Below are 26,964 nucleotides of genomic sequence, written 5' to 3' on the forward strand. Positions count from 1 at the left end.
AGATATTCTACAGTAGGTATCAGGGATCAGACAGGACCGGGTTGATAGATATTCTACAGCAGGTATCAGGGATCAGACAGGACTGGGATGATAGATATTCTACAGTAGGTATCAGGGACAGGACCAGAAGATGAATAGCAGACACAGACTGATTTAGAGAATGGGCACAACAATGATTAGTCTTCATAACCGCCAAACACACTAGAATCCTAGTAGTATCAGTCAAGTCCAAACCAGAACAAACTGCCCAATAAAACAATAAAACAACAGCACAGCAGTCTTTACCAATACCATATTAACACCAGAACAATGTAGCTCCAGTCCAACCATCACATAACTTACTGTAGACCTGGAGGTGTCCCTTAAAGGCTGTTCCTCCTCTGGGGTTCTCTGCTTTACACTCGTAGGTCCCCGAGTCCTCCAGCTGGACATTGGGGATCTCCAGAACAGCCTGGGATTTCCTCAGACGAGCCTTCTTAGGGATGTTACCGTTCATCTTCCTCCACGTGATTGTCGGGACAGGACTAGCAAGAGAGGAGAGGGTTAGAATCCTATGTGAAATGACTAGCAAGAGAGGAGAGGGTTAAAATCCTAGGTGAAAGGACTAGCAAGAGAGGAGAGGGTTAAAATCCTAGGTGAAAGGACTAGCAGGAGAGGAGAGGGTTAAAATCCTAGGTGAAAGGACTAGCAGGAAAGGATAGTAAAAGATTACATCCTAATACGTCTGTACAATTAATAGTCAGATCAGGAAATAGCAGTTGGAAAATATTGTGGATAGTAGGACTGGAGAGTGGAAAGTTGACAGGGTAGGAGACTGGAGAGTGGATAGTTGACAGGATAGGAGACGAGAGTGGATGGTTGACAGGATAGGAGAATAGAGAGTGGATAGTTGACAGGGTAGGAGACAGGAGAGTGGATAGTTGACAGGATAGGAGACGAGAGTGGATAGTTGACAGGATAGGAGAATAGAGAGTGGATAGTTGACAGGGTAGGAGACAGGAGAGTGGATAGTTGACAGGGTAGGAGACAGGAGAGTGGATAGTTGACAGGGTAGGAGACCGGAGAGTGGATAGTTGACAGGAAAGGAGACGAGAGTGGATAGTTGACAGGATAGGAGAATAGAGAGTGGATAGTTGACAGGGTAGGAGACAGGAGAGTGGATAGTTGACAGGTAAGGAGAAAGGAGAGTGGATAGTTGACAGGGTAGGAGACGAGAGTGGATAGTTGACAGGATAGGAGACGAGAGTGGATAGTTGACAGGATAGGAGAATAGAGAGTGGATAGTTGACAGGGTAGGAGACAGGAGAGTGGATAGTTGACAGGAGAGTGGATAGTTGACAGGGTAGGAGACATGAGAGTGGATAGTTGACAGGGTAGGAGACTGGAGAGTGGATAGTTGACAGGATAGGAGACAGGAGAGTGGAAAGGTGACAGGGTAGGAGACAGGAGAGTGGATAGTTGACAGGGTAGTAGACTGGAGAGTGGATAGTTGACAGGGTAGGAGACAGGAGAGTGGATAGTTGACAGGGTAGGAGACAGGAGAGTGGATAGTCGACAGGGTAGGAGACTGGACAGTGGATAGTTGACAGGATAGGAGACTGGAGAGTGGATAGTTTACAGGGTAGGAGACTGGAGAGTGGATAGTTGACAGGGTAGGAGACTGGAGAGTGGATAGTTGACAGGATAGGAGACTGGACAGTGGATAGTTGACAGGATTATATAGGAGACAGGAGAGTGGATAGTTGACAGGATAGGAGTCTGGAGAGTGGATAGTTGACAGGGTAGGAGACAGTAGAGTGAATAGTTGACAGAGTAGGAGACAGTAGAGTGGATAGTTGACAGGGTAGGAGACAGGAGAGTGGATAGTTGACAGGATAGGAGACTGGAGAGTGGATAGTTGACAAGATTATATAGGAGACTGGAGAGTGGATAGTTGACAGGGTAGGAGACAGGAGAGTGGATAGTTGACAGGGTAGGAGACAGGAGAGTGGATAGTCGACAGGGTAGGAGACTGGACAGTGGATAGTTGACAGGATAGGAGACTGGAGAGTGGATAGTTTACAGGGTAGGAGACTGGAGAGTGGATAGTTGACAGGGTAGGAGACTGGAGAGTGGATAGTTGACAGGATAGGAGACTGGACAGTGGATAGTTGACAGGATTATATAGGAGACAGGAGAGTGGATAGTTGACAGGATAGGAGTCTGGAGAGTGGATAGTTGACAGGGTAGGAGACAGTAGAGTGGATAGTTGACAGAGTAGGAGACAGTAGAGTGGATAGTTGACAGGGTAGGAGACAGGAGAGTGGATAGTTGACAGGATAGGAGACTGGAGAGTGGATAGTTGACAAGATTATATAGGAGACTGGAGAGTGGATAGTTGACAGGGTAGGAGACAGGAGAGTGGATAGTTGACAGGCTAGGAGACATGAGAGGGTGTAGTTGACAGGCTGGAGACTGGAGAGTGGATAGTTGACAGGGTAGGAGACAGGAGAGTGGATAGTTGACAGGGTAGGAGACATGAGAGTGGATAGTTGACAGGGTAGGAAACTGGAGAGTGGATAGTTGACAGGATTATATAGGAGACTGGAGAGTGGATAGTTGACAGGATTATATAGGAGACATGAGAGTGGATAGTGACAGGGTAGGAGACAGGAGAGTGGATAGTTGACAGGGTAGGAGACTGGAGAGTGGATAGTTGACAGGATTATATAGGAGAGTGGATAGTTGACAGGATAGGAGACTGGAGAGTGGATAGTTGACAGGATAGGAGACATGAGAGTGGATAGTTGACAGGATAGGAGACAGGAGAGTGGATAGTTGACAGGATAGGAGACTGGAGAGTGGATAGTTGACAGGGTAGGAGACAGGAGAGTGGATAGTTGACAGGATTATATAGGAGACTGGAGAGTGGATTGTTGACAGGATTATATAGGAGACATGAGAGTGGATAGTTGACAGGGTAGGAGACAGGAGAGTGGATAGTTGACATGGTAGGAGACATGAGAGTGGATAGTTGACAGGATTATATAGGAGACTGGAGAGTGGATTGTTGACAGGGTAGGATACATGAGAGTGGATAGTTGACAGGATTATATAGGAGACATGAGAGTGGATAGTTGACAGGGTAGGAGACATGAGAGTGGATAGTTGACAGGATTATATAGGAGACATGAGAGTGGATAGTTGACAGGGTAGGAGACATGAGAGTGGATAGTTGACAGGGTAGGAGACATGAGAGTGGATAGTTGACAGGATTATATAGGAGACATGAGAGTGGATAGTTGACAGGGTAGGAGACAGGAGAGTGGATAGTTGACAGGGTAGGAGACATGAGAGTGGATAGTTGACAGGATTATATAGGAGAGTGGATAGTTGACAGGATTATATAGGAGACTGGAGAGTGGATTGTTGACAGGATTATATAGGAGACATGAGAGTGGATAGTTGACAGGATTATATAGGAGACATGAGAGTGGATAGTTGACAGGGTAGGAGACAGGAGAGTGGATAGTGACAGGGTAGGAGACAGGAGAGCGGATAGTTGACAGGGTAGGAGACTGGAGAGTGGATAGTTGACAGGATTATATAGGAGAGTGGATAGTTGACAGGATAGGAGACTGGAGAGTGGATAGTTGACAGGATAGGAGACATGAGAGTGGATAGTTGACAGGATAGGAGACAGGAGAGTGGATAGTTGACAGGATAGGAGACTGGAGAGTGGATAGTTGACAGGGTAGGAGACTGGAGAGTGGATAGTTGACAGGATTATATAGGAGACAGGAGAGTGGATAGTTGACAGGATTATATAGGAGACAGGAGAGTGGATAGTTGACAGGATTATATAGGAGACATGAGAGTGGATAGTTGACAGGGTAGGAGACAGGAGAGTGGATGGTTGACAGGGTAGGAGAATGGAGAGTGGATAGTTGACAGGATTATATAGGAGACTGGAGAGTGGATAGTTGACAGGATTATATAGGAGACATGAGAGTGGATAGTTGACAGGGTAGGAGACAGGAGAGTGGATAGTTAACAGGGTAGGAGACTGGAGAGTGGATAGTTGACAGGATTATATAGGAGAGTGGATAGTTGACAGGATAGGAGACTGGAGAGTGGATAGTTGACAGGATAGGAGACTGGAGAGTGGGTAGGTGACAGGGTAGGAGACATGAGAGTGGATAGTTGACAGGATAGGAGACTGGAGAGTGGATAGTTGACAGGATTATATAGGAGACTGGAGAGTGGATAGTTGACAGGGTAGTAGACTGGAGAGTGGATAGTTGACAGGATTATATAGGAGACTGGAGAGTGGGTAGTTGACAGGATAGGAGACTGGAGAGTGGATAGTTGACAGGGTAGTAGACATGAGAGTGGATAGTTGACAGGATAGGAGACTGGAGAGTGGATAGGTGACAGGGTAGTAGACAGGAGAGTGGATAGTTGACAGGATAGGAGACTGGAGAGTGGGTAGGTGACAGGGTAGGAGACAGGAGAGTGGATAGTTGACAGGATAGGAGACAGGAGAGTGGATAGTTGACAGGATACGAGACTGGAGAGTGGATAGTTGACAGGGTAGGAGAATGGAGAGGGGATAGTTGACAGGATTATATAGGAGACTGGAGAGTGGATAGTTGACAGGATTATATAGGAGACTGGAGAGTGGATAGTTGACAGGATTATATAGGAGACAGGAGAGTGGATAGTTGACAGGATTATATAGGAGACAGGAGAGTGGATAGTTTACAGGGTAGGAGACTGGAGAGTGGATAGTTGACAGGGTAGGAGACAGGAGAGTGGATAGTTGACAGGATAGGAGACTGGAGAGTGGGTAGTTGAAAGGGTAGGAGACTGGAGAGTGGGTAGGTGACAGGGTAGGAGACTGGAGACTGGATAGTTGACAGGGTAGGAGACTGGAGACTGGATAGTTGACAGGGTAGGATACTGGAGAGTGGATAGTTGACAGGGTAGGAGACTGGACAGTGGATAGTTGACAGGGTAGGAGACTGGAGAGTGGATAGTTGACAGGATTATATAGGAGACTGGAGAGTGGATAGTTGACAGGGTAGTAGACTGGAGAGTGGATAGTTGACAGGGTAGGAGACTGGAGAGTGGGTAGTTGACAGGGTAGGAGACAGGAGGGTGGATAGTTGACAGGATTATATAGGAGACTGGAGAGTGGATAGTTGACAGGATAGGAGACTGGAGAGTGGATAGTTGACAGGATTATATAGGAGACAGGAGAGTGGATAGTTGACAGGATAGGAGACTGGAGAGTGGATAGTTGACAGGGAAGGAGACTGGAGAGTGGATAGTTGACAGGATTATATAGGAGACAGGAGAGTGGATAGTTGACAGGATAGGAGACATGAGAGTGGATAGTTGACAGGATTATATAGGAGAGTGGATAGTTGACAGGATTATATAGGAGACTGGAGAGTGGATAGTTTACAGGGTAGGAGACTGGAGAGTGGATAGTTGACAGGATAGGAGACATGAGAGTGGATAGTTGACAGGATTATATAGGAGAGTGGATAGTTGACAGGATAGGAGACATGAGAGTGGATAGTTGACAGGATAGGAGACATGAGAGTGGATAGTTGACAGGATAGGAGACTGGAGAGTGGATAGTTGACAGGATAGGAGACATGAGAGTGGATAGTTGACAGGATAGGAGACTGGAGAGTGGATAGGTGACAGGGTAGTAGACAGGAGAGTGGATAGTTGACAGGATAGGAGACTGGAGAGTGGGTAGGTGACAGGGTAGGAGACAGGAGAGTGGATAGTTGACAGGATAGGAGACAGGAGAGTGGATAGTTGACAGGATACGAGACTGGAGAGTGGATAGTTGACAGGGTAGGAGAATGGAGAGGGGATAGTTGACAGGATTATATAGGAGACTGGAGAGTGGATAGTTGACAGGATAGGAGACAGGAGAGTGGATAGTTGACAGGGTAGGAGACAGGAGAGTGGATAGTTGACAGGATTATATAGGAGACTGGAGAGTGGATAGTTGACAGGATTATATAGGAGACAGGAGAGTGGATAGTTTACAGGGTAGGAGACTGGAGAGTGGATAGTCGACAGGGTAGGAGACTGGAGAGTGGGTAGGTGACAGGGTAGGAGACTGGAGAGTGGGTAGGTGACAGGGTAGGAGACTGGAGAGTGGATAGTTGACAGGGTAGGAGACTGGAGAGTGGATAGTTGACAGGGTAGGAGACTGGAGAGTGGATAGTTGACACGGTAGGAGACTGGAGAGTGGATAGTTGACAGGATTATATAGGAGACAGGAGAGTGGATAGTTGACAGGGTAGGAGACAGGAGAGTGGATAGTTGACAGGGAATGAGACTGGAGAGTGGATAGTTGACAGGATTATATAGGAGACAGGAGAGTGGATAGTTGACAGGGAAGGAGACTGGAGAGTGGATAGTTGACAGGGTAGGAGACTGGAGAGTGGATAGTTGACACGGTAGGAGACTGGAGAGTGGATAGTTGACAGGATTATATAGGAGACAGGAGAGTGGATAGTTGACAGGGAAGGAGACAGGAGAGTGGATAGTTGACAGGATAGGAGACTGGAGAGTGGGTAGTTGAAAGGGTAGGAGACTGGAGAGTGGGTAGGTGACAGGGTAGGAGACTGGAGACTGGATAGTTGACAGGGTAGGAGACTGGAGAGTGGATAGTTGACAGGGTAGGATACTGGAGAGTGGATAGTTGACAGGGTAGGAGACTGGACAGTGGATAGTTGACAGGGTAGGAGACTGGAGAGTGGATAGTTGACAGGATTATATAGGAGACTGGAGAGTGGATAGTTGACAGGGTAGTAGACTGGAGAGTGGATAGTTGACAGGGTAGGAGACTGGAGAGTGGGTAGTTGACAGGGTAGGAGACAGGAGGGTGGATAGTTGACAGGATTATATAGGAGACTGGAGAGTGGATAGTTGACAGGATAGGAGACTGGAGAGTGGATAGTTGACAGGATTATATAGGAGACAGGAGAGTGGATAGTTGACAGGATAGGAGACTGGAGAGTGGATAGTTGACAGGGAAGGAGACTGGAGAGTGGATAGTTGACAGGATTATATAGGAGACAGGAGAGTGGATAGTTGACAGGATAGGAGACATGAGAGTGGATAGTTGACAGGATTATATAGGAGAGTGGATAGTTGACAGGATTATATAGGAGACTGGAGAGTGGATAGTTTACAGGGTAGGAGACTGGAGAGTGGATAGTTGACAGGATAGGAGACATGAGAGTGGATAGTTGACAGGATTATATAGGAGAGTGGATAGTTGACAGGATAGGAGACATGAGAGTGGATAGTTGACAGGATAGGAGACATGAGAGTGGATAGTTGACAGGATAGGAGACTGGAGAGTGGATAGTTGACAGGATAGGAGACATGAGAGTGGATAGTTGACAGGATAGGAGACTGGAGAGTGGATAGGTGACAGGGTAGTAGACAGGAGAGTGGATAGTTGACAGGGTAGGAGACTGGAGAGTGGGTAGGTGACAGGGTAGGAGACAGGAGAGTGGATAGTTGACAGGATAGGAGACAGGAGAGTGGATAGTTGACAGGATACGAGACTGGAGAGTGGATAGTTGACAGGGTAGGAGAATGGAGAGGGGATAGTTGACAGGATTATATAGGAGACTGGAGAGTGGATAGTTGACAGGATAGGAGACAGGAGAGTGGATAGTTGACAGGGTAGGAGACAGGAGAGTGGATAGTTGACAGGATTATATAGGAGACTGGAGAGTGGATAGTTGACAGGATTATATAGGAGACAGGAGAGTGGATAGTTGACAGGATTATATAGGAGACAGGAGAGTGGATAGTTTACAGGGTAGGAGACTGGAGAGTGGATAGTCGACAGGGTAGGAGACTGGAGAGTGGGTAGGTGACAGGGTAGGAGACTGGAGAGTGGGTAGGTGACAGGGTAGGAGACTGGAGAGTGGATAGTTGACAGGGTAGGAGACTGGAGAGTGGATAGTTGACAGGGTAGGAGACTGGAGAGTGGATAGTTGACACGGTAGGAGACTGGAGAGTGGATAGTTGACAGGATTATATAGGAGACAGGAGAGTGGATAGTTGACAGGGTAGGAGACAGGAGAGTGGATAGTTGACAGGGAATGAGACTGGAGAGTGGATAGTTGACAGGATTATATAGGAGACAGGAGAGTGGATAGTTGACAGGGAAGGAGACTGGAGAGTGGATAGTTGACAGGGTAGGAGACTGGAGAGTGGATAGTTGACAGGATTATATAGGAGAGTGGATAGTTGACAGGATTATATAGGAGAGTGGATAGTTGACAGGATAGGAGACTGGAGAGTGGATAGTTGACAGGATAGGAGACTGGAGAGTGGATAGTTGACAGGGTAGGAGACTGGAGAGTGGATAGTTGACAGGATTATATAGGAGAGTGGATAGTTGACAGGATAGGAGACTGGAGAGTGGATAGTTGTCAGGATAGGAGACTGGAGAGTGGATAGTTGACAGGAAAGGAGACTGGAGAGTGGATAGTTGACAGGATAGGAGACATGAGAGTGGATAGTTGACAGGATTATATAGGAGAGTGGATAGTTGACAGGATTATATAGGAGAGTGGATAGTTGACAGGATAGGAGACTGGAGAGTGGATAGTTGACAGGATAGGAGACTGGAGAGTGGATAGTTGACAGGGTAGGAGACTGGAGAGTGGGTAGTTGTCAGGATAGGAGACTGGAGAGTGGATAGTTGACAGGATTATATAGGAGAGTGGATAGTTGACAGGATAGGAGACTGGAGAGTGGATAGTTGACAGGATTATATAGGAGACTGGAGAGTGGATAGTTGACAGGATTATATAGGAGACAGGAGAGTGGATAGTTGACAGGATTATATAGGAGACAGGAGAGTGGATAGTTGACAGGGAAGGAGACTGGAGAGTGGATAGTTGACAGGGTAGGAGACTGGAGAGTGGATAGTTGACACGGTAGGAGACTGGAGAGTGGGTAGTTGACAGGATTATATAGGAGACAGGAGAGTGGATAGTTGACAGGGAAGGAGACTGGAGAGTGGATAGTTGACAGGATTATATAGGAGACAGGAGAGTGGATAGTTGACAGGATTATATAGGAGACAGGAGAGTGGATAGTTGACAGGATAGGAGACTGGAGAGTGGATAGTTGACAGGATTATATAGGAGACAGGAGAGTGGATAGTTGACAGGGAAGGAGACTGGAGAGTGGATAGTTGACAGGATTATATAGGAGACAGGAGAGTGGATAGTTGACAGGAAAGGAGACTGGAGAGTGGATAGTTGACAGGATAGGAGACATGAGAGTGGATAGTTGACAGGATTATATAGGAGAGTGGATAGTTGACAGGATTATATAGGAGAGTGGATAGTTGACAGGATAGGAGACTGGAGAGTGGATAGTTGACAGGATAGGAGACTGGAGAGTGGATAGTTGACAGGGTAGGAGACTGGAGAGTGGATAGTTGACAGGATAGGAGACTGGAGAGTGGATAGTTGACAGGGTAGGAGACTGGAGAGTGGATAGTTGACAGGATAGGAGACTGGAGAGTGGATAGTTGTCAGGATAGGAGACTGGAGAGTGGATAGTTGACAGGGTAGGAGACTGGAGAGTGGATAGTTGACAGGATAGGAGACTGGAGAGTGGATAGTTGACAGGATTATATAGGAGAGTGGATAGTTGACAGGATAGGAGACTGGAGAGTGGATAGTTGACAGGGTAGGAGACTGGAGAGTGGATAGTTGACAGGATAGGAGACTGGAGAGTGGATAGTTGACAGGATTATATAGGAGACTGGAGAGTGGATAGTTGACAGGATAGGAGACTGGAGAGTGGATAGTTGACAGGATTATATAGGAGAGTGGATAGTTGACAGGATAGGAGACTGGAGAGTGGATAGTTGACAGGATAGGAGACTGGAGAGTGGGTAGTTGACAGGATTATATAGGAGAGTGGATAGTTGACAGGATAGGAGACTGGAGAGGGGATAGTTGACAGGATTATATAGGAGAGTGGATAGTTGACAGGGTAGGAGACATGAGAGTGGATAGTTGACAGGATTATTTAAGAGAATGGAGAGTGGATAGTTGACAGGATAGGAGACTGGAGAGTGGGTAGTTGACAGGATTATTTAAGAGAATGGAGAGTGGATAAATGTCAGGTAGAATACTGGATAGGAGGTTAAATTGCACGCATCCTTGCAACATAAAGTGATAGATAATAGATGTGTGTTTTGCGTCCATACACTAACACCTTGTGGTGTAAATGCTTCCCTGCGTGAATAATATGGTGTTGCCTTCAAAGAGATCCTGGGTATGAAGCTGTCAACTCTCAGCTATCCAATAGAAGAAAACCAAACAGGCTCATATTGTTCTTCAATCAAAATCTTCTTTCAATGTCATCTTTATTATCAATATTTTTTCTTCCCCAAAATTCTCTTCCCCTTTCCATATTATTATATTATTTAAAAAAATATATATCTTCATGTGGACACTTGAAAACGACACGGTGCGTCTCAAGAGATTTCATCCAGGCTAAATTCTCAATCAATAGATTCTAAATGTCATAGTCCAGGGGGAACTCTCTACCCAAAACGACCTCCAGCAGAGAACCATGTCTGTGACTCCATGATATATCTCTGAGTCTCTCTCTACCCAAACGACCTCCAGCAGAGAACCATGTCTGTGACTCCATGATATATCTCTGAGTCTCTCTCTACCCAAACGACCTCCAGCAGAAAACCATGTTTGTGACTCCATGATATATCTCTGAGTCTCTCTCTACCCAAAACGACCTCCAGCAGAGAACCATGTCTGTGACTCCATGATGTATCTCTGAGTCTCTCTCTACCCAAACGACCTCCAGCTGAGAGCCATGTCTGTGACTCCATGATATATCTCCGAGTCTCTCTCTACCCAAAACGACCTCCAGCAGAGAACCATGTCTGTGACTCCATGATATATCTCCGAGTCTCTCTCTACCCAAATGACCTCCAGCTGAGAGCCATGTCTGTGACTCCATGATATATCTCCGAGTCTCTCTCTACCCAAACGACCTCCAGCAGAAAACCATGTCTGTGACTCCATGATATATCTCCGAGTCTCTCTCTACCCAAAACGACCTCCAGCAGAAAACCATGTCTGTGACTCCATGATATATCTCTGAGTCTCTCTCTACCCAAATGACCTCCAGCTGAGAGCCATGTCTGTGACTCCATGATATATCTCCGAGTCTCTCTCTACCCAAAACGACCTCCAGCAGAAAACCATGTCAGTGACTCCATGATATATCTCTGAGTCTCTCTCTACCCAAAACGACCTCCAGCAGAAAACCATGTCTGTGACTCCATGATATATCTCTGAGTCTCTCTCTACCCAAAACGACCTCCAGCTGAGAACCATGTCTGTGACTACATGATATATCTCTGAGTCTCTCTCTACCCAAAACGACCTCCAGTAGAAAACCATGTCTGTGACTCCATGATATATCTCCGAGTCTCTCTCTACCCAAAACGACCTCCAGCAGAAAACCATGTCTGTGACTCCATGATATATCTCTGAGTCTCTCTCTACCCAAAACGACCTCCAGCAGAGAACCATGTCTGTGACTACATGATGTATTCAGATCAGGTTACCAGCCCAACTAATCATCATGATTTCTATGATTAGTGTGTGTGTGTGGCTGTTTATCATTCCGTTTGGTGATGCTCCTCTATGCCCCTGTGATCACTCTGCTCTCTCCAAGATAGACGGGTTGAACACGTAGCAGGAGAACGTCGTACTATACTATATTAGCAAGGCTCTGTGTATGACGGCTTCATTTGACAGCTCTCAGAAATATGGAAATGTGACAACCAGGGAAACCGCCGGTGCTCCCATCCATCATCCACCATCCATCATCCATCACTCGGCCCATCCACTATCCATCACCCATCACTCGGCCCATCCATCATCCATCACCCATCACTCGGCCCATCCATCATCCATCATCCATCACTCGGCCCATCCATCATCCATCACCCATCACTCGGCCCATCCATCATCCATCACTCGGCCCATCCACCATCCATCATCCATCACTCGGCCCATCCATCATCAACCATCCATCACCCATCACTCGGCCCATCCACCATCCATCATCCATCACTCGGCCCATCCATCATCCATCACTCGGCCCATCCACCATCCATCATCCACCATCCATCATCCATCACTCGGCCCATCCACCATCCATCATCCACCATCCATCATCCATCACTCGGCCCATCCACCATCCATCACCCACCATCCATCATCCATCACTCGGCCCATCCATCATCCATCACTCGGCCCATCCACCATCCATCACCCACCATCCATCATCCATCACTCGGCCCATCCATCATCCATCACTCGGCCCATCAATCATCCATCATCCATCACTCGGCCCATCCACCATCCATCATCCATCACTCGGCCCATCCATCATCTATCACTCGGCTCATCAATCATCCATCACTCGGCCCATCCACCATCCATCATCCATCACTCGGCCCATCCATCATTCATCACTTGGCCCATCAATCATCCATCATCCATCATCGATCACTCGGCCCATCCACCATCCATCATCCATCACTCAGCCCATCCATCATCCATCACTCGGCTCATCCATCATCCATCATCCATCATCCATCACTCCGCCCATCCATCATTCATCACTTGGCCTATCCATCATCCATCATCCATCATCCATCACTCGGTCAATCCATTATCCATCATCCATCATCCATCACTCAGCCCCACCACCATCCATCATCCATCACTCGGCCCATCCATCATCCATCATCCATAACTCGGCCCATCCATCATCCATCACTCAGCCCATCCATCATCCATCACTCGGCCAATCCACCATCCATCACTCGGCCCATCCACCATCCATCATCCATCACTCGACCCATCCATCATCCATCACTCGGCCCATCCAACATCCATCATCCATCACTCGGCCCATCCACCATCCATCATCCATCATCTATCACTCGGCCCATCCACCATCCATCATCCATCATCCATCACTCGGCCTATCCACCATCCATCATCCATCACTCGGCCCATCCATCATCCATCACTCGGCCCATCCACCATCCATCATCCATCACTCGACCCATCCATCATCCATCACTCGGCCCATCCATCCATCATCCATCACTCGACCGATCCATCATCCATCACTCGGCCCATCCACCATCAATCATCCATCACTCGGCCCATCCACCATTCATCATCCATCACTCGGCCCATCCATCATCCATCACTCGGCCCATCCATCCATCATCCATCACTCGACCGATCCATCATCCATCACTCGGCCCATCCACCATCCATCATCCATCATCCATCACTCGGCCCATCCACCATCCATCATCCATCACTCGGCCCAGATGTTACATCACTTGAAGAATGTTCATCTGTTCAAAATTCACAAGGACATTTTTATACGTGGAGTGAACGGAGGTCTGACCACTGTCTGCTCTAACGGAGTGAAGGGACGTCTGTAACCCTTACAGTGTGTAGTGGTTGTCAAACATTATGATTATACCACTAAGGCAGGTCAATGTCAGTGTGCTCAAGGGGACAACATGAGATTGGATTATAGAATAGAAACAGCTTGGAACAAGTCCTTTTTTATGATGTAATTACTCCAGTATCAATACGTCTAGCTTCCAGACATGACATAAGGGTTACAGACATTAAAAAGGGGTGCAGGCATTACATAACGTTTACAGACATGACATAAGGGGTACAGACATGACATAAGGAGTGCAGACATGACATAAGGGGTACAGACATGGTATAATGGGTTCAGACATGACATTAGGGGTACAGATATGACATAAGGAGTACAGACATGACATAAGGGGTACAGACATGACATAAGGAGTAAATACATGACATAAGGGTTACATACATGACATAAGAGGTACATACATGACATAAGGTGTACATACATGACATAAGGGGTACAGACATGGCATAATGGGTTCAGACATGACATTAGGGGTACATACATTTCTACTCTACATGTCCATACACCAAGGTATGTTCAGAGAATGTTCTAGTGCTGGAAGCTAGACGTATTGATACTGGAGTAATTACATCATAAAAAAGGACTTGCTCCAAGCTGTTTCTTTTGTATAATCCAATCTCATGTTGTCCCCTTGAGCACACTGACATTGACCTCCCTTAGTGGTATAATCATAATGTTTGAGTAAGGACACAGAGGAGGTGATGGGAGAGTAAGGATACAGAGGAGGAGGTGATGGGAGAGTAAGGACACAGTCAGAGGAGGTGATGGGAGAGTAAGGACACAGTCAGAGGAGGTGATGGGAGAGTAAGGACACAGAGGAGGAGGTGATGGGAGAGTAAGGACACAGTCAGAGGAGGTGATGGGAGAGTAAAGACACAGAGGAGGAGGAGATGGGAGAGTAAGGACACAGAGGAGGAGGAGATGGGAGAGTAAGGACACAGTCAGAGGAGGAGATGGGAGAGTAAAGACACAGAGGAGGAGGAGATGGGAGAGTAAGGACACAGAGGAGGAGGAGATGGGAGAGTAAGGACACAGTCATAGGAGGAGATGGGAGAGTAAGGATACAGAGGAGGTGATGGGAGAGTAAGGACACAGTCAGAGGAGGTGATGGGAGAGTAAGGACACAGTCAGAGGAGGAGATGGGAGAGTAAGGACACAGTCAGAGGAGGAGATGGGAGAGTAAGGACACAGTCAGAGGAGGTGATGGGAGAGTAAGGACACAGTCAGAGGAGGAGGTGATGGGAGAGTAAGGACACAGAGGAGGAGGAGATGGGAGAGTAAGGACACAGAGGAGGAGGTGATGGGAGAGTAAGGACACAGTCAGAGGAGGAGATGGGAGAGTAAGGACACAGTCAGAGGAGGTGATGGGAGAGTAAGGATACAGTCAGAGGAGATGGGAGAGTAAGGACACAGTCAGAGGAGGTGATGGGAGAGTAAGGACACAGTCAGAGGAGGTGATGGGAGAGTAAGGATACAGTCAGAGGAGGTGATGGGAGAGTAATGACACAGTCAGAGGAGGAGATGGGAGAGTAAGGACACAGAGGAGGTGATGGGAGAGTAAGGACACAGTCAGAGGAGGAGATGGGAGAGTAAGGACACAGAGGAGGAGGAGATGGGAGAGTAAGGACACAGAGGAGGAGGTGATGGGAGAGTAAGGACACAGTCAGAGGAGGTGATGGGAGAGTAAGGACACAGTCAGAGGAGGTGATGGGAGAGTAAGGACACAGAGGAGGAGGAGATGGGAGAGTAAGGACACAGAGGAGGAGGTGATGGGAGAGTAAGGACACAGTCAGAGGAGGTGATGGGAGAGTAAGGACACAGTCAGAGGAGGTGATGGGAGAGTAAGGACACAGAGGAGGAGGAGATGGGAGAGTAAGGACACAGAGGAGGAGGTGATGGGAGAGTAAGGACACAGTCAGAGGAGGAGATGGGAGAGTAAGGACACAGTCAGAGGAGGTGATGGGAGAGTAAGGACACAGTCAGAGGAGGTGATGGGAGAGTAAGGACACAGAGGAGGAGGTGATGGGAGAGTGAGGACACAGTCAGAGGATGTGATGGGAGAGTAAGGACACAGAGGAGGAGGTGATGGGAGAGTAAGGATACAGAGGAGAAGATGGGAGAGTAAGGACACAGTCAGAGGAGGAGATGGGAGAGTAAGGACACAGTCAGAGGAGGAGATGGGAGAGTAAGGATACAGTCAGAGGAGGTGATGGGAGAGTAAGGACACAGTCAGAGGAGGTGATGGGAGAGTAAGGACACAGTCAGAGGAGGTGATGGGAGAGTAAGGACAAAGTCAGAGGAGGTGATGGGAGAGTAAGGACACAGAGGAGGAGATGATGGTAGAGTAAGGATACAGTCAGAGGAGGTGATGGGAGAGTAAGGACACAGTCAGAGGAGGAGATGGGAGAGTAAGGACACAGAGGAGGTGATGGGAGAGTAAGGACACAGAGGAGGTGATGGGAGAGTAATGACACAGAGGAGGAGGAGATGGGAGAGTAAGGATACAGAGGAGGAGGAGATGTGAGAGTAAGTACACAGTCAGAGGAGGTGATGGGAGAGTAAGGACACAGTCAGAGGAGGTGATGGGAGAGTAAGGACACAGAGGAGGAGGTGATGGGAGAGTAAGGACACAGAGGAGGAGGAGATGGGAGAGTAAGGACACAGAGGAGGAGGAGATGGGAGAGTAAGGATACAGAGGAGGTGATGGGAGAGTAAGGACACAGAGGAGGAGGAGATGGGAGAGTAAGGACACAGAGGAGGAGATGGGAGAGTAAGGACACAGTCAGAGGAGGAGATGAGAGTAAGGACACAGAGGAGGAGATGGGAGAGTAAGGACACAGAGGAGGAGGAGATGGGAGAGTAAGGACACAGTCAGAGGAGGTGATGGGAGAGTAAGGACACAGAGGAGGAGGAGATGGGAGAGTAAGGACACAGAGGAGGAGATGGGAGAGTAAGGACACAGTCAGAGGAGGAGATGAGAGTAAGGACACAGAGGAGGAGATGGGAGAGTAAGGACACAGTCAGAGGAGGAGATGGGAGAGTAAGGACACAGTCAGAGGAGGTGATGGGAGAGTAAGGACACAGAGGAGGAGGAGATGGGAGAGTAAGGACACAGAGGAGGAGGTGATGGGAGAGTAAGGACACAGTCAGAGGAGGAGATGGGAGAGTAAGGACACAGTCAGAGGAGGTGATGGGAGAGTAAGGATACAGTCAGAGGAGGAGATGGGAGAGTAAGGACACAGTCAGAGGAGGTGAGGGGAGAGTAAGGACACAGTCAGATGAGGTGATGGAAGAGTAAGGATACAGTCAGAGGAGGAGATGGGAGAGTAAGGACACAGTCAGAGGAGGAGATGGGAGAGTAAGGACACAGTCAGAGGAGGTGATGGGAGAGTAAGGATACAGTCAGAGGAGGAGATGGGAGAGTAAGGATACAGTCAGAGGAGGTGATGGGAGAGTAAGGACACAGTCAGAGGAGGTGATGGGAGAGTAAGGATACAGTCAGAGGAGGAGATGGGAGAGTAAGGACACAGTCAGAGGAGGTGATGGGAGAGAAAGGACACAGAGGAGGAGATGGGAGAGTAAGGACACAGTCAGAGGAGGAGATGGGAGAGTAAGGATACAGAGGAGGAGATGGGAGAGTAAGGACACAGAGGAGGAGATGGGAGAGTAAGGACACAGTCAGAGGAGGATATAGGAGAGTAAGGACACAGAGGAGGAGGAGATTGGAGAGTAAGGACACAGTCAGAGGAGGTGATGGGAGAGTAATTACACAGTCAGAGGAGGTGATGGGAGAGTAAGGACACAGTCAGAGGAGGAGATGGGAGAGTAAGGAAACAGAGGAGGAGATGGGAGAGTAAGGACACAGTCAGAGGAGGTGATGGGAGAGTAAGGACACAGTCAGAGGAGGTGATGGGAGAGTAAGGACACAAAGGAGGAGGTGATGGGAGAGTAAGTACACAGTCAGAGGAGGTGATGGGAGAGTAAGGATACAGTCAGAGGAGGAGATGGGAGAGTAAGGATACAGTCAGAGGAGGAGATGGGAGAGTAAGGACACAGTCAGAGGAGGAGGTGATGGGAGAGTAAGGACACAGTCAGAGGAGGTGATGGGAGAGTAAGGACACAGTCAGAGGAGGAGATGGGAGAGTAAGGACAAAGTCAGAGGAGGTGATGGGAGAGTAAGGACACAGTCAGAGGAGGTGATGGGAGAGTAAGGATACAGAGGAGGAGATGGGAGAGTAAGGATACAGAGGAGGAGATGGGAGAGTAAGGACACAGTCAGAGGAGGTGATGGGAGAGTAAGGACACAGTCAGAGGAGGTGATGGGAGAGTAAGGACAAAGTCAGAGGAGGTGATGGGAGAGTAAGGATCCAGTCAGAGGAGGCGATGGGAGAGTAAGGACACAGTCAGAGGAGGAGATGGGAGAGTAAGGACACAGTCAGAGGAGGTGATGGGAGAGTAAGGACACAGAGGAGGAGGTGATGGGAGAGTAAGGACACAGTCAGAGGAGGTGATGGGAGAGTAAGGACACAAAGGAGGAGGTGATGGGAGAGTAAGTACACAGTCAGAGGAGATGATGGGAGAGTAAGGATACAGTCAGAGGAGGAGATGGGAGAGCAAGGACACAGAGGAGGTGATGGGAGAGTAAGGACACAGTCAGAGGAGGAGATGGGAGAGTAAGGACACAGTCAGAGGAGGTGATGGGAGAGTAAGGACACAGAGGAGGTGATGGGAGAGTAAGGACACAGAGGAGGTGATGGGAGAGTAAGGACACAGAGGAGGTGATGGGAGAGTAAGGACACAGTCAGAGGAGGAGATGGGAGAGTAAGGACACAGTCAGAGGAGAAGATGGGAGAGTAAGGACACAGAGGAGGTGATGGGAGAGTAAGGACACAGAGGAGGTGATGGGAGAGTAAGGACACAGAGGAGGTGATGGGAGAGTAAGGACACAGTCAGAGGAGGAGATGGGAGAGTAAGGACACAGTCAGAGGAGGAGATGGGAGAGTAAGGATACAGAGGAGGAGATGGGAGAGTAAGGACACAGTCAGAGGAGGTGATGGGAGAGTAAGGACACAGTCAGAGGAAGAGATGGGAGAGTAAGGACACAGAGGAGGAGGTGATGGGAGAGTAAGGACACAGTCAGAGGAGAAGATGGGAGAGTAAGGACACAGTCAGAGGAAGAGATGGGAGAGTAAGGACACAGAGGAGGAGGTGATGGGAGAGTAAGGACACAGTCAGAGGAGAAGATGGGAGAGTAAGGACACAGTCAGAGGAGGTGATGGGAGAGTAAGGACACAGTCAGAGGAGGTGATGGGAGAGTAAGGATACAGTCAGAGGAGGAGATGGGGGAGTAAGGACACAGAGGAGGTGATGGGAGAGTAAGGACACAGTCAGAGGAGGAGATGGGAGAGTAAGGACACAGTCAGAGGAGGTGATGGGAGAGTAAGGACACAGAGGAGTTGATGGGAGAGTAAGGACACAGAGGAGGTGATGGGAGAGTAAGGACACAGAGGAGGTGATGGGAGAGTAAGGACACAGTCAGAGGAGGAGATGGGAGAGTAAGGACACAGAGGAGGAGATGGGAGAGTAAGGACACAGTCAGAGGAGGAGATGGGAGAGTAAGGACACAGTCAGAGGAGGTAATGGGAGAGTAAGGAGACAGTCAGAGGAGGTGATGGGAGAGTAAGGACACAGTCAGAGGAGGAGATGGGAGATTAAGGACACAGTCAGAGGAGGTGATGGGAGAGTAAGGATACAGTCAGAGGAGGAGATGGGAGAGTAAGGACACAGTCCGAGGAGGTGATGGGAGAGTAAGGACACAGTCAGAGGAGGTGATGGGAGAGTAAGGATACAGTCAGAGGAGGTGATGGGAGAGTAATGACACAGTCAGAGGAGGAGATGGGAGAGTAAGGACACAGAGGAGGTGATGGGAGAGTAAGGACACAGTCAGAGGAGGAGATGGGAGAGTAAGGACACAGAGGAGGAGGAGATGGGAGAGTAAGTACACAGTCAGAGGAGGTGATGGGAGAGTAAGGACACAGAGGAGGAGGTGATGGGAGAGTAAGGACACAGAGGAGGAGGAGATGGGAGAGTAAGGACACAGAGGAGGAGGTGATGGGAGAGTAAGGACAAGGAGGAGGAGATGGGGGAGTAAGGACACAGTCAGAGGAGGAGATGGGAGAGTAAGGACTGTCAGAGGAGGAGATGGGAGAGTAAGGACACAGTCAGAGGAGGAGATGGGAGAGTAAGGACACAGTCAGAGGAGGAGATGGGAGAGTAAGGACACAGTCAGAGGAGGAGATGGGAGAGTAAGGACACAGTCAGAGGAGGTGATGGGAGAGTAAGGACACAGTCAGAGGAGGTGATGGGAGAGTAAGGACACAGAGGAGGAGGAGATGGGAGAGTAAGGACACAGAGGAGAAGGTGATGGGAGAGTAAGGACACAGTCAGAGGAGGAGATGGGAGAGTAAGGACACAGTCAGAGGAGGTGATGGGAGAGTAAGGACACAGAGGAGGTGATGGGAGAGTAAGGATACAGTCAGAGGAGGAGATGGGAGAGTAAGGACACAGTCAGAGGAGGAGATGGGAGAGTAAGGACACAGTCAGAGGAGGTGATGGGAGAGTAAGGATACAGTCAGAGGAGGAGATGGGAGAGTAAGGACACAGTCAGAGGAGGTGATGGGAGAGTAAGGACACAGTCAGAGGAGGTGATGGGAGAGTAAGGATACAGTCAGAGGAGGAGATGGGAGAGTAAGGACACAGTCAGAGGAGGTGATGGGAGAGTAAGGACACAGAGGAGGAGATGGGAGAGTAAGGACACAGTCAGAGGAGGAGATGGGAGAGTAAGGATACAGAGGAGGAGATGGGAGAGTAAGGACACAGAGGAGGAGATGGGAGAGTAAGGACACAGTCAGAGGAGGAGATGGGAGAGTAAGGACACAGAGGAGGAGGTGATGGGAGAGTAAGGACACAGTCAGAGGAGGTGATGGGAGAGTAAGGACAAAGTCAGAGGAGGTGATGGGAGAGTAAGGACACAGTCAGAGGATGTGATGGGAGAGTAAGGATACAGAGGAGGAGATGGGAGATTAAGGATACAGAGGAGGAGATGGGAGAGTAAGGACACAGTCAGAGGAGGTGATGGGAGAGTAAGGATACAGAGGAGGAGGTGATGGGAGAGTAAGGATACAGTCAGAGGAAGAGATGGGAGAGTAAGGACACAGAGGAGGAGGTGATGGGAGAGTAAGGACACAGAGGAGGAGGTGATGGGAGAGTAAGGATACAGTCAGAGGAAGAGATGGGAGAGTAAGGACACAGAGGAGGAGGTGATGGGAGAGTAAGGACACAGTCAGAGGAGAAGATGGGAGAGTAAGGACACAGTCATAGGAGGTGATGGGAGAGTAAGGACACAGTCAGAGGAGGTGATGGGAGAGTAAGGACAAAGTCAGAGGAGGTGATGGGAGAGTAAGGACACAGTCAGAGGAGGTGATGGGAGAGTAAGGACACAGAGGAGGTGATGGGAGAGTAAGGACACAGTCAGAGGAGGTGATGGGAGAGTAAGGACACAGAGGAGGTTATGGGAGAGTATGGACACAGTCAGAGGAGGTGATGGGAGAGTAAGGATACAGAGGAGGAGATGGGAGAGTAAGGACACAGAGGAGGAGATGGGAGAGTAAGGACACAGTCAGAGGAGGAGATGGGAGAGTAAGGACACAGTCAGAGGAGGTGATGGGAGAGTAAGGACACAGTCAGAGGAGGTGAAGGGAGAGTAAGGACACAGAGGAGGAGGTGATGGGAGAGTAAGGACACAGTCAGAGGAGGTGATGGGAGAGTAAGGACACAGAGGAGGAGGTGATGGGAGAGTAAGGACACAGAGGAGGAGGTGATGGGAGAGTAAGGACACAGTCAGAGGATGTGATGGGAGAGTAAGGATACAGTCAGAGGAGGAGATGGGAGAGTAAGGACACAGAGGAGGATGTGATGGGAGAGTAAGGACACAGTCAGAGGAGGAGATGGGAGAGTAAGGACACAGAGGAGGAGGTGATGGGAGAGTAAGGACACAGTCAGAGGAGGTGATGGGAGAGTAAGGACACAGAGGAGGAGGTGATGGGAGAGTAAGGATACAGTCATAGGAGGAGATGGGAGAGTAAGGACACAGTCAGAGGAGGTGATGGGAGAGTAAGGACACAGTCAGAGGAGGTGATGGGAGAGTAAGGACACAGAGGAGGAGGTGATGGGAGAGTAAGGACACAGAGGAGGAGGTGATGGGAGAGTAAGGACACAGTCAGAGGATGTGATGGGAGAGTAAGGATACAGTCAGAGGAGGAGATGGGAGAGTAAGGACACAGAGGAGGATGTGATGGGAGAGTAAGGACACAGAGGAGGAGGTGATGGGAGAGTAAGGACACAGTCAGAGGATGTGATGGGAGAGTAAGGACACAGTCAGAGGTGGTGATGGGAGAGTAAGGACACAGTCAGAGGAGGTGTTGGGAGAGTAAGGACACAGAGGAGGTGATGGGAGAGTAAGGACATAGAGGAGGAGGTGATGGGAGAGTAAGGACACAGTCAGAGGAGGAGATAGGAGAGTAAGGACACAGTCAGAGGAGGCGATGGGAGAGTAAGGACACAGAGGAGGTGATGGGAGAGTAAGGACACAGAGGAGGAGGTGATGGGAGAGTAAGGACACAGAGGAGGAGGTGATGGGAGAGTAAGGACACAGTCAGAGGATGTGATGGGAGAGTAAGGACACAGTCAGAGGAGGTGATGGGAGAGTAAGGACACAGTCAGAGGAGGTGATGGGAGAGTAAGGACACAGAGGAGGAGATGGGAGAGTAAGGACACAGAGGAGGAGGAGATGGGAGAGTAAGGATACAGTCAGAGGAGGTGATGGGAGAGTAAGGACAAAGTCAGAGGAGGTGATGGGAGAGTAAGGACACAGTCAGAGGAGGTAATGGGAGAGTAATGACACAGAGGAGGTGATGGGAGAGTAAGGACACAGTCAGAGGAGGTGATGGGAGAGTAAGGACACAGAGGAGGAGATGGGAGAGTAAGGACACAGTCAGAGGAGTTGATGGGAGAGTAAGGATACAGAGGAGGAGATGGGAGAGTAAGGACACAGTCAGAGGAGGAGATGGGAGAGTAAGGACACAGAGGAGGAGGAGATGGGAGAGTAAGGACACAGTCAGAGGACGTGATGGGAGAGTAAGGACACAGTCAGAGGAGGTGATGGGAGAGTAAGGACACAGTCAGAGGAGGTGATGGGAGAGTAAGGACAAAGTCAGAGGAGGTGATGGGAGAGTAAGGACACAGTCAGAGGAGGTGATGGGAGAGTAAGGACAAAGTCAGAGGAGGTGATGGGAGAGTAAGGACACAGTCAGAGGATGTGATGGGAGAGTAAGGATACAGAGGAGGAGATGGGAGATTAAGGATACAGAGGAGGAGATGGGAGAGTAAGGACACAGTCAGAGGAGGTGATGGGAGAGTAAGGATACAGAGGAGGAGGTGATGGGAGAGTAAGGATACAGTCAGAGGAAGAGATGGGAGAGTAAGGACACAGAGGAGGAGGTGATGGGAGAGTAAGGACACAGAGGAGGAGGTGATGGGAGAGTAAGGATACAGTCAGAGGAAGAGATGGGAGAGTAAGGACACAGAGGAGGAGGTGATGGGAGAGTAAGGACACAGTCAGAGGAGAAGATGGGAGAGTAAGGACACAGTCATAGGAGGTGATGGGAGAGTAAGGACACAGTCAGAGGAGGTGATGGGAGAGTAAGGACAAAGTCAGAGGAGGTGATGGGAGAGTAAGGACACAGTCAGAGGAGGTGATGGGAGAGTAAGGACACAGAGGAGGTGATGGGAGAGTAAGGACACAGTCAGAGGAGGTGATGGGAGAGTAAGGACACAGAGGAGGTTATGGGAGAGTATGGACACAGTCAGAGGAGGTGATGGGAGAGTAAGGATACAGAGGAGGAGATGGGAGAGTAAGGACACAGAGGAGGAGATGGGAGAGTAAGGACACAGTCAGAGGAGGAGATGGGAGAGTAAGGACACAGTCAGAGGAGGTGATGGGAGAGTAAGGACACAGTCAGAGGAGGTGAAGGGAGAGTAAGGACACAGAGGAGGAGGTGATGGGAGAGTAAGGACACAGTCAGAGGAGGTGATGGGAGAGTAAGGACACAGAGGAGGAGGTGATGGGAGAGTAAGGACACAGAGGAGGAGGTGATGGGAGAGTAAGGACACAGTCAGAGGATGTGATGGGAGAGTAAGGATACAGTCAGAGGAGGAGATGGGAGAGTAAGGACACAGAGGAGGATGTGATGGGAGAGTAAGGACACAGTCAGAGGAGGAGATGGGAGAGTAAGGACACAGAGGAGGAGGTGATGGGAGAGTAAGGACACAGTCAGAGGAGGTGATGGGAGAGTAAGGACACAGAGGAGGAGGTGATGGGAGAGTAAGGATACAGTCATAGGAGGAGATGGGAGAGTAAGGACACAGTCAGAGGAGGTGATGGGAGAGTAAGGACACAGTCAGAGGAGGTGATGGGAGAGTAAGGACACAGAGGAGGAGGTGATGGGAGAGTAAGGACACAGAGGAGGAGGTGATGGGAGAGTAAGGACACAGTCAGAGGATGTGATGGGAGAGTAAGGATACAGTCAGAGGAGGAGATGGGAGAGTAAGGACACAGAGGAGGATGTGATGGGAGAGTAAGGACACAGAGGAGGAGGTGATGGGAGAGTAAGGACACAGTCAGAGGATGTGATGGGAGAGTAAGGACACAGTCAGAGGTGGTGATGGGAGAGTAAGGACACAGTCAGAGGAGGTGTTGGGAGAGTAAGGACACAGAGGAGGTGATGGGAGAGTAAGGACATAGAGGAGGAGGTGATGGGAGAGTAAGGACACAGTCAGAGGAGGAGATAGGAGAGTAAGGACACAGTCAGAGGAGGCGATGGGAGAGTAAGGACACAGAGGAGGTGATGGGAGAGTAAGGACACAGAGGAGGAGGTGATGGGAGAGTAAGGACACAGAGGAGGAGGTGATGGGAGAGTAAGGACACAGTCAGAGGATGTGATGGGAGAGTAAGGACACAGTCAGAGGAGGTGATGGGAGAGTAAGGACACAGTCAGAGGAGGTGATGGGAGAGTAAGGACACAGAGGAGGAGATGGGAGAGTAAGGACACAGAGGAGGAGGAGATGGGAGAGTAAGGATACAGTCAGAGGAGGTGATGGGAGAGTAAGGACAAAGTCAGAGGAGGTGATGGGAGAGTAAGGACACAGTCAGAGGAGGTAATGGGAGAGTAATGACACAGAGGAGGTGATGGGAGAGTAAGGACACAGTCAGAGGAGGTGATGGGAGAGTAAGGACACAGAGGAGGAGATGGGAGAGTAAGGACACAGTCAGAGGAGTTGATGGGAGAGTAAGGATACAGAGGAGGAGATGGGAGAGTAAGGACACAGAGGAGGAGATGGGAGAGTAAGGACACAGTCAGAGGGGGTGATGGGAGAGTAAGGACACAGTCAGAGGAGGTGATGGGAGAGTAAGGACACAGTCAGAGGAGGAGATGGGAGAGTAAGGACACAGAGGAGGAGGTGATGGGAGAGTAAGGACACAGTCAGAGGAGGAGATGGGAGAGTAAGGACACAGTCAGAGGAGGAGATGGGAGAGTAAGGACACAGTCAGAGGAGGTGATGGGAGAGTAAGGACACAGTCAGAGGAGGAGATGGGAGAGTAAGGACACAGAGGAGGTGATGGGAGAGTAAGGATACAGTCAGAGGAGGAGATGGGAGAGTAAGGACACAGAGGAGGAGATGGGAGAGTAAGGACACAGTCAGAGGAGGAGATGGGAGAGTAAGGACACAGAGGAGGAGGTGATGAGAGAGTAAGGACACAGAGGAGGATGTGATGGGAGAGTAAGGACACAGTCAGAGGATGTGATGGGAGAGTAAGGACACAGAGGAGGAGATGGGAGAGTAAGTACACAGTCAGAGGAGGTGATGGGAGAGTAAGGACACAGAGGAGGAGATGGGAGAGTAAGGACACAGAGGCGGAGGTGATGAGAGAGTAAGGACACAGTCAGAGGATGTGATGGGAGAGTAAGGACACAGTAAGAGGTGGTGATGGGAGAGTAAGTACACAGTCAGAGGAGGTGATGGGAGAGTAAGGACACAGAGGAGGAGGTGATGGGAGAGTAAGGACACAGAGGAGGAGGAGATGGGAGAGTAAGGACACAGAGGAGGAGGTGATGGGAGAGTAAGGACACAGAGGAGGAGATGGGGGAGTAAGGACACAGTCAGAGGAGGAGATGGGAGAGTAAGGACTGTCAGAGGAGGAGATGGGAGAGTAAGGACACAGTCAGAGGAGGAGATGGGAGAGTAAGGACACAGTCAGAGGAGGAGATGGGAGAGTAAGGACACAGTCAGAGGAGGAGATGGGAGAGTAAGGACACAGTCAGAGGATGTGATGGGAGAGTAAGGACACAGTCAGAGGAGGTGATGGGAGAGTAAGGACACAGAGGAGGAGGAGATGGGAGAGTAAGGACACAGAGGAGGAGGTGATGGGAGAGTAAGGACACAGTCAGAGGAGGAGATGGGAGAGTAAGGACACAGTCAGAGGAGGTGATGGGAGAGTAAGGACACAGAGGAGGTGATGGGAGAGTAAGGATACAGTCAGAGGAGGAGATGGGAGAGTAAGGACACAGTCAGAGGAGGAGATGGGAGAGTAAGGACACAGTCAGAGGAGGTGATGGGAGAGTAAGGATACAGTCAGAGGAGGAGATGGGAGAGTAAGGACACAGTCAGAGGAGGTGATGGGAGAGTAAGGACACAGTCAGAGGAGGTGATGGGAGAGTAAGGATACAGTCAGAGGAGGAGATGGGAGAGTAAGGACACAGTCAGAGGAGGTGATGGGAGAGTAAGGACACAGAGGAGGAGATGGGAGAGTAAGGACACACTCAGAGGATTAGATGGGAGAGTAAGGATACAGAGGAGGAGATGGGAGAGTAAGGACACAGAGGAGGAGATGGGAGAGTAAGGACACAGTCAGAGGAGGAGATGGGAGAGTAAGGACACAGAGGAGGAGGAGATGGGAGAGTAAGGACACAGTCAGAGGACGTGATGGGAGAGTAAGGACACAGTCAGAGGAGGTGATGGGAGAGTAAGGACACAGTCAGAGGAGGTGATGGGAGAGTAAGGACAAAGTCAGAGGAGGTGATGGGAGAGTAAGGACACAGTCAGAGGAGGTGATGGGAGAGTAAGGACAAAGTCAGAGGAGGTGATGGGAGAGTAAGGACACAGTCAGAGGATGTGATGGGAGAGTAAGGATACAGAGGAGGAGATGGGAGATTAAGGATACAGAGGAGGAGATGGGAGAGTAAGGACACAGTCAGA

General features: G+C 49.5%; 1 protein-coding gene across 3 annotated transcripts in view; it reads right to left on the minus strand.

The window, feature by feature from the left end:
- Positions 1-26,964, minus strand: part of cntn5 (contactin 5) — a 737,853-nt gene that overhangs the window by 211,133 nt on the left and 499,756 nt on the right. For all 3 annotated transcript variants that reach the window (XM_055910389.1, XM_055910391.1, XM_055910390.1), the window contains one exon: positions 343-524. In XM_055910389.1, the coding sequence (XP_055766364.1) occupies positions 343-524 (182 nt within the window). The remainder of the gene's footprint in view (positions 1-342; positions 525-26,964) is intronic.

This window comes from Salvelinus fontinalis, unplaced genomic scaffold (genome assembly GCF_029448725.1).
Source record: "Salvelinus fontinalis isolate EN_2023a unplaced genomic scaffold, ASM2944872v1 scaffold_0006, whole genome shotgun sequence".
Taxonomy (NCBI): Eukaryota; Metazoa; Chordata; class Actinopteri; order Salmoniformes; family Salmonidae; genus Salvelinus; species Salvelinus fontinalis.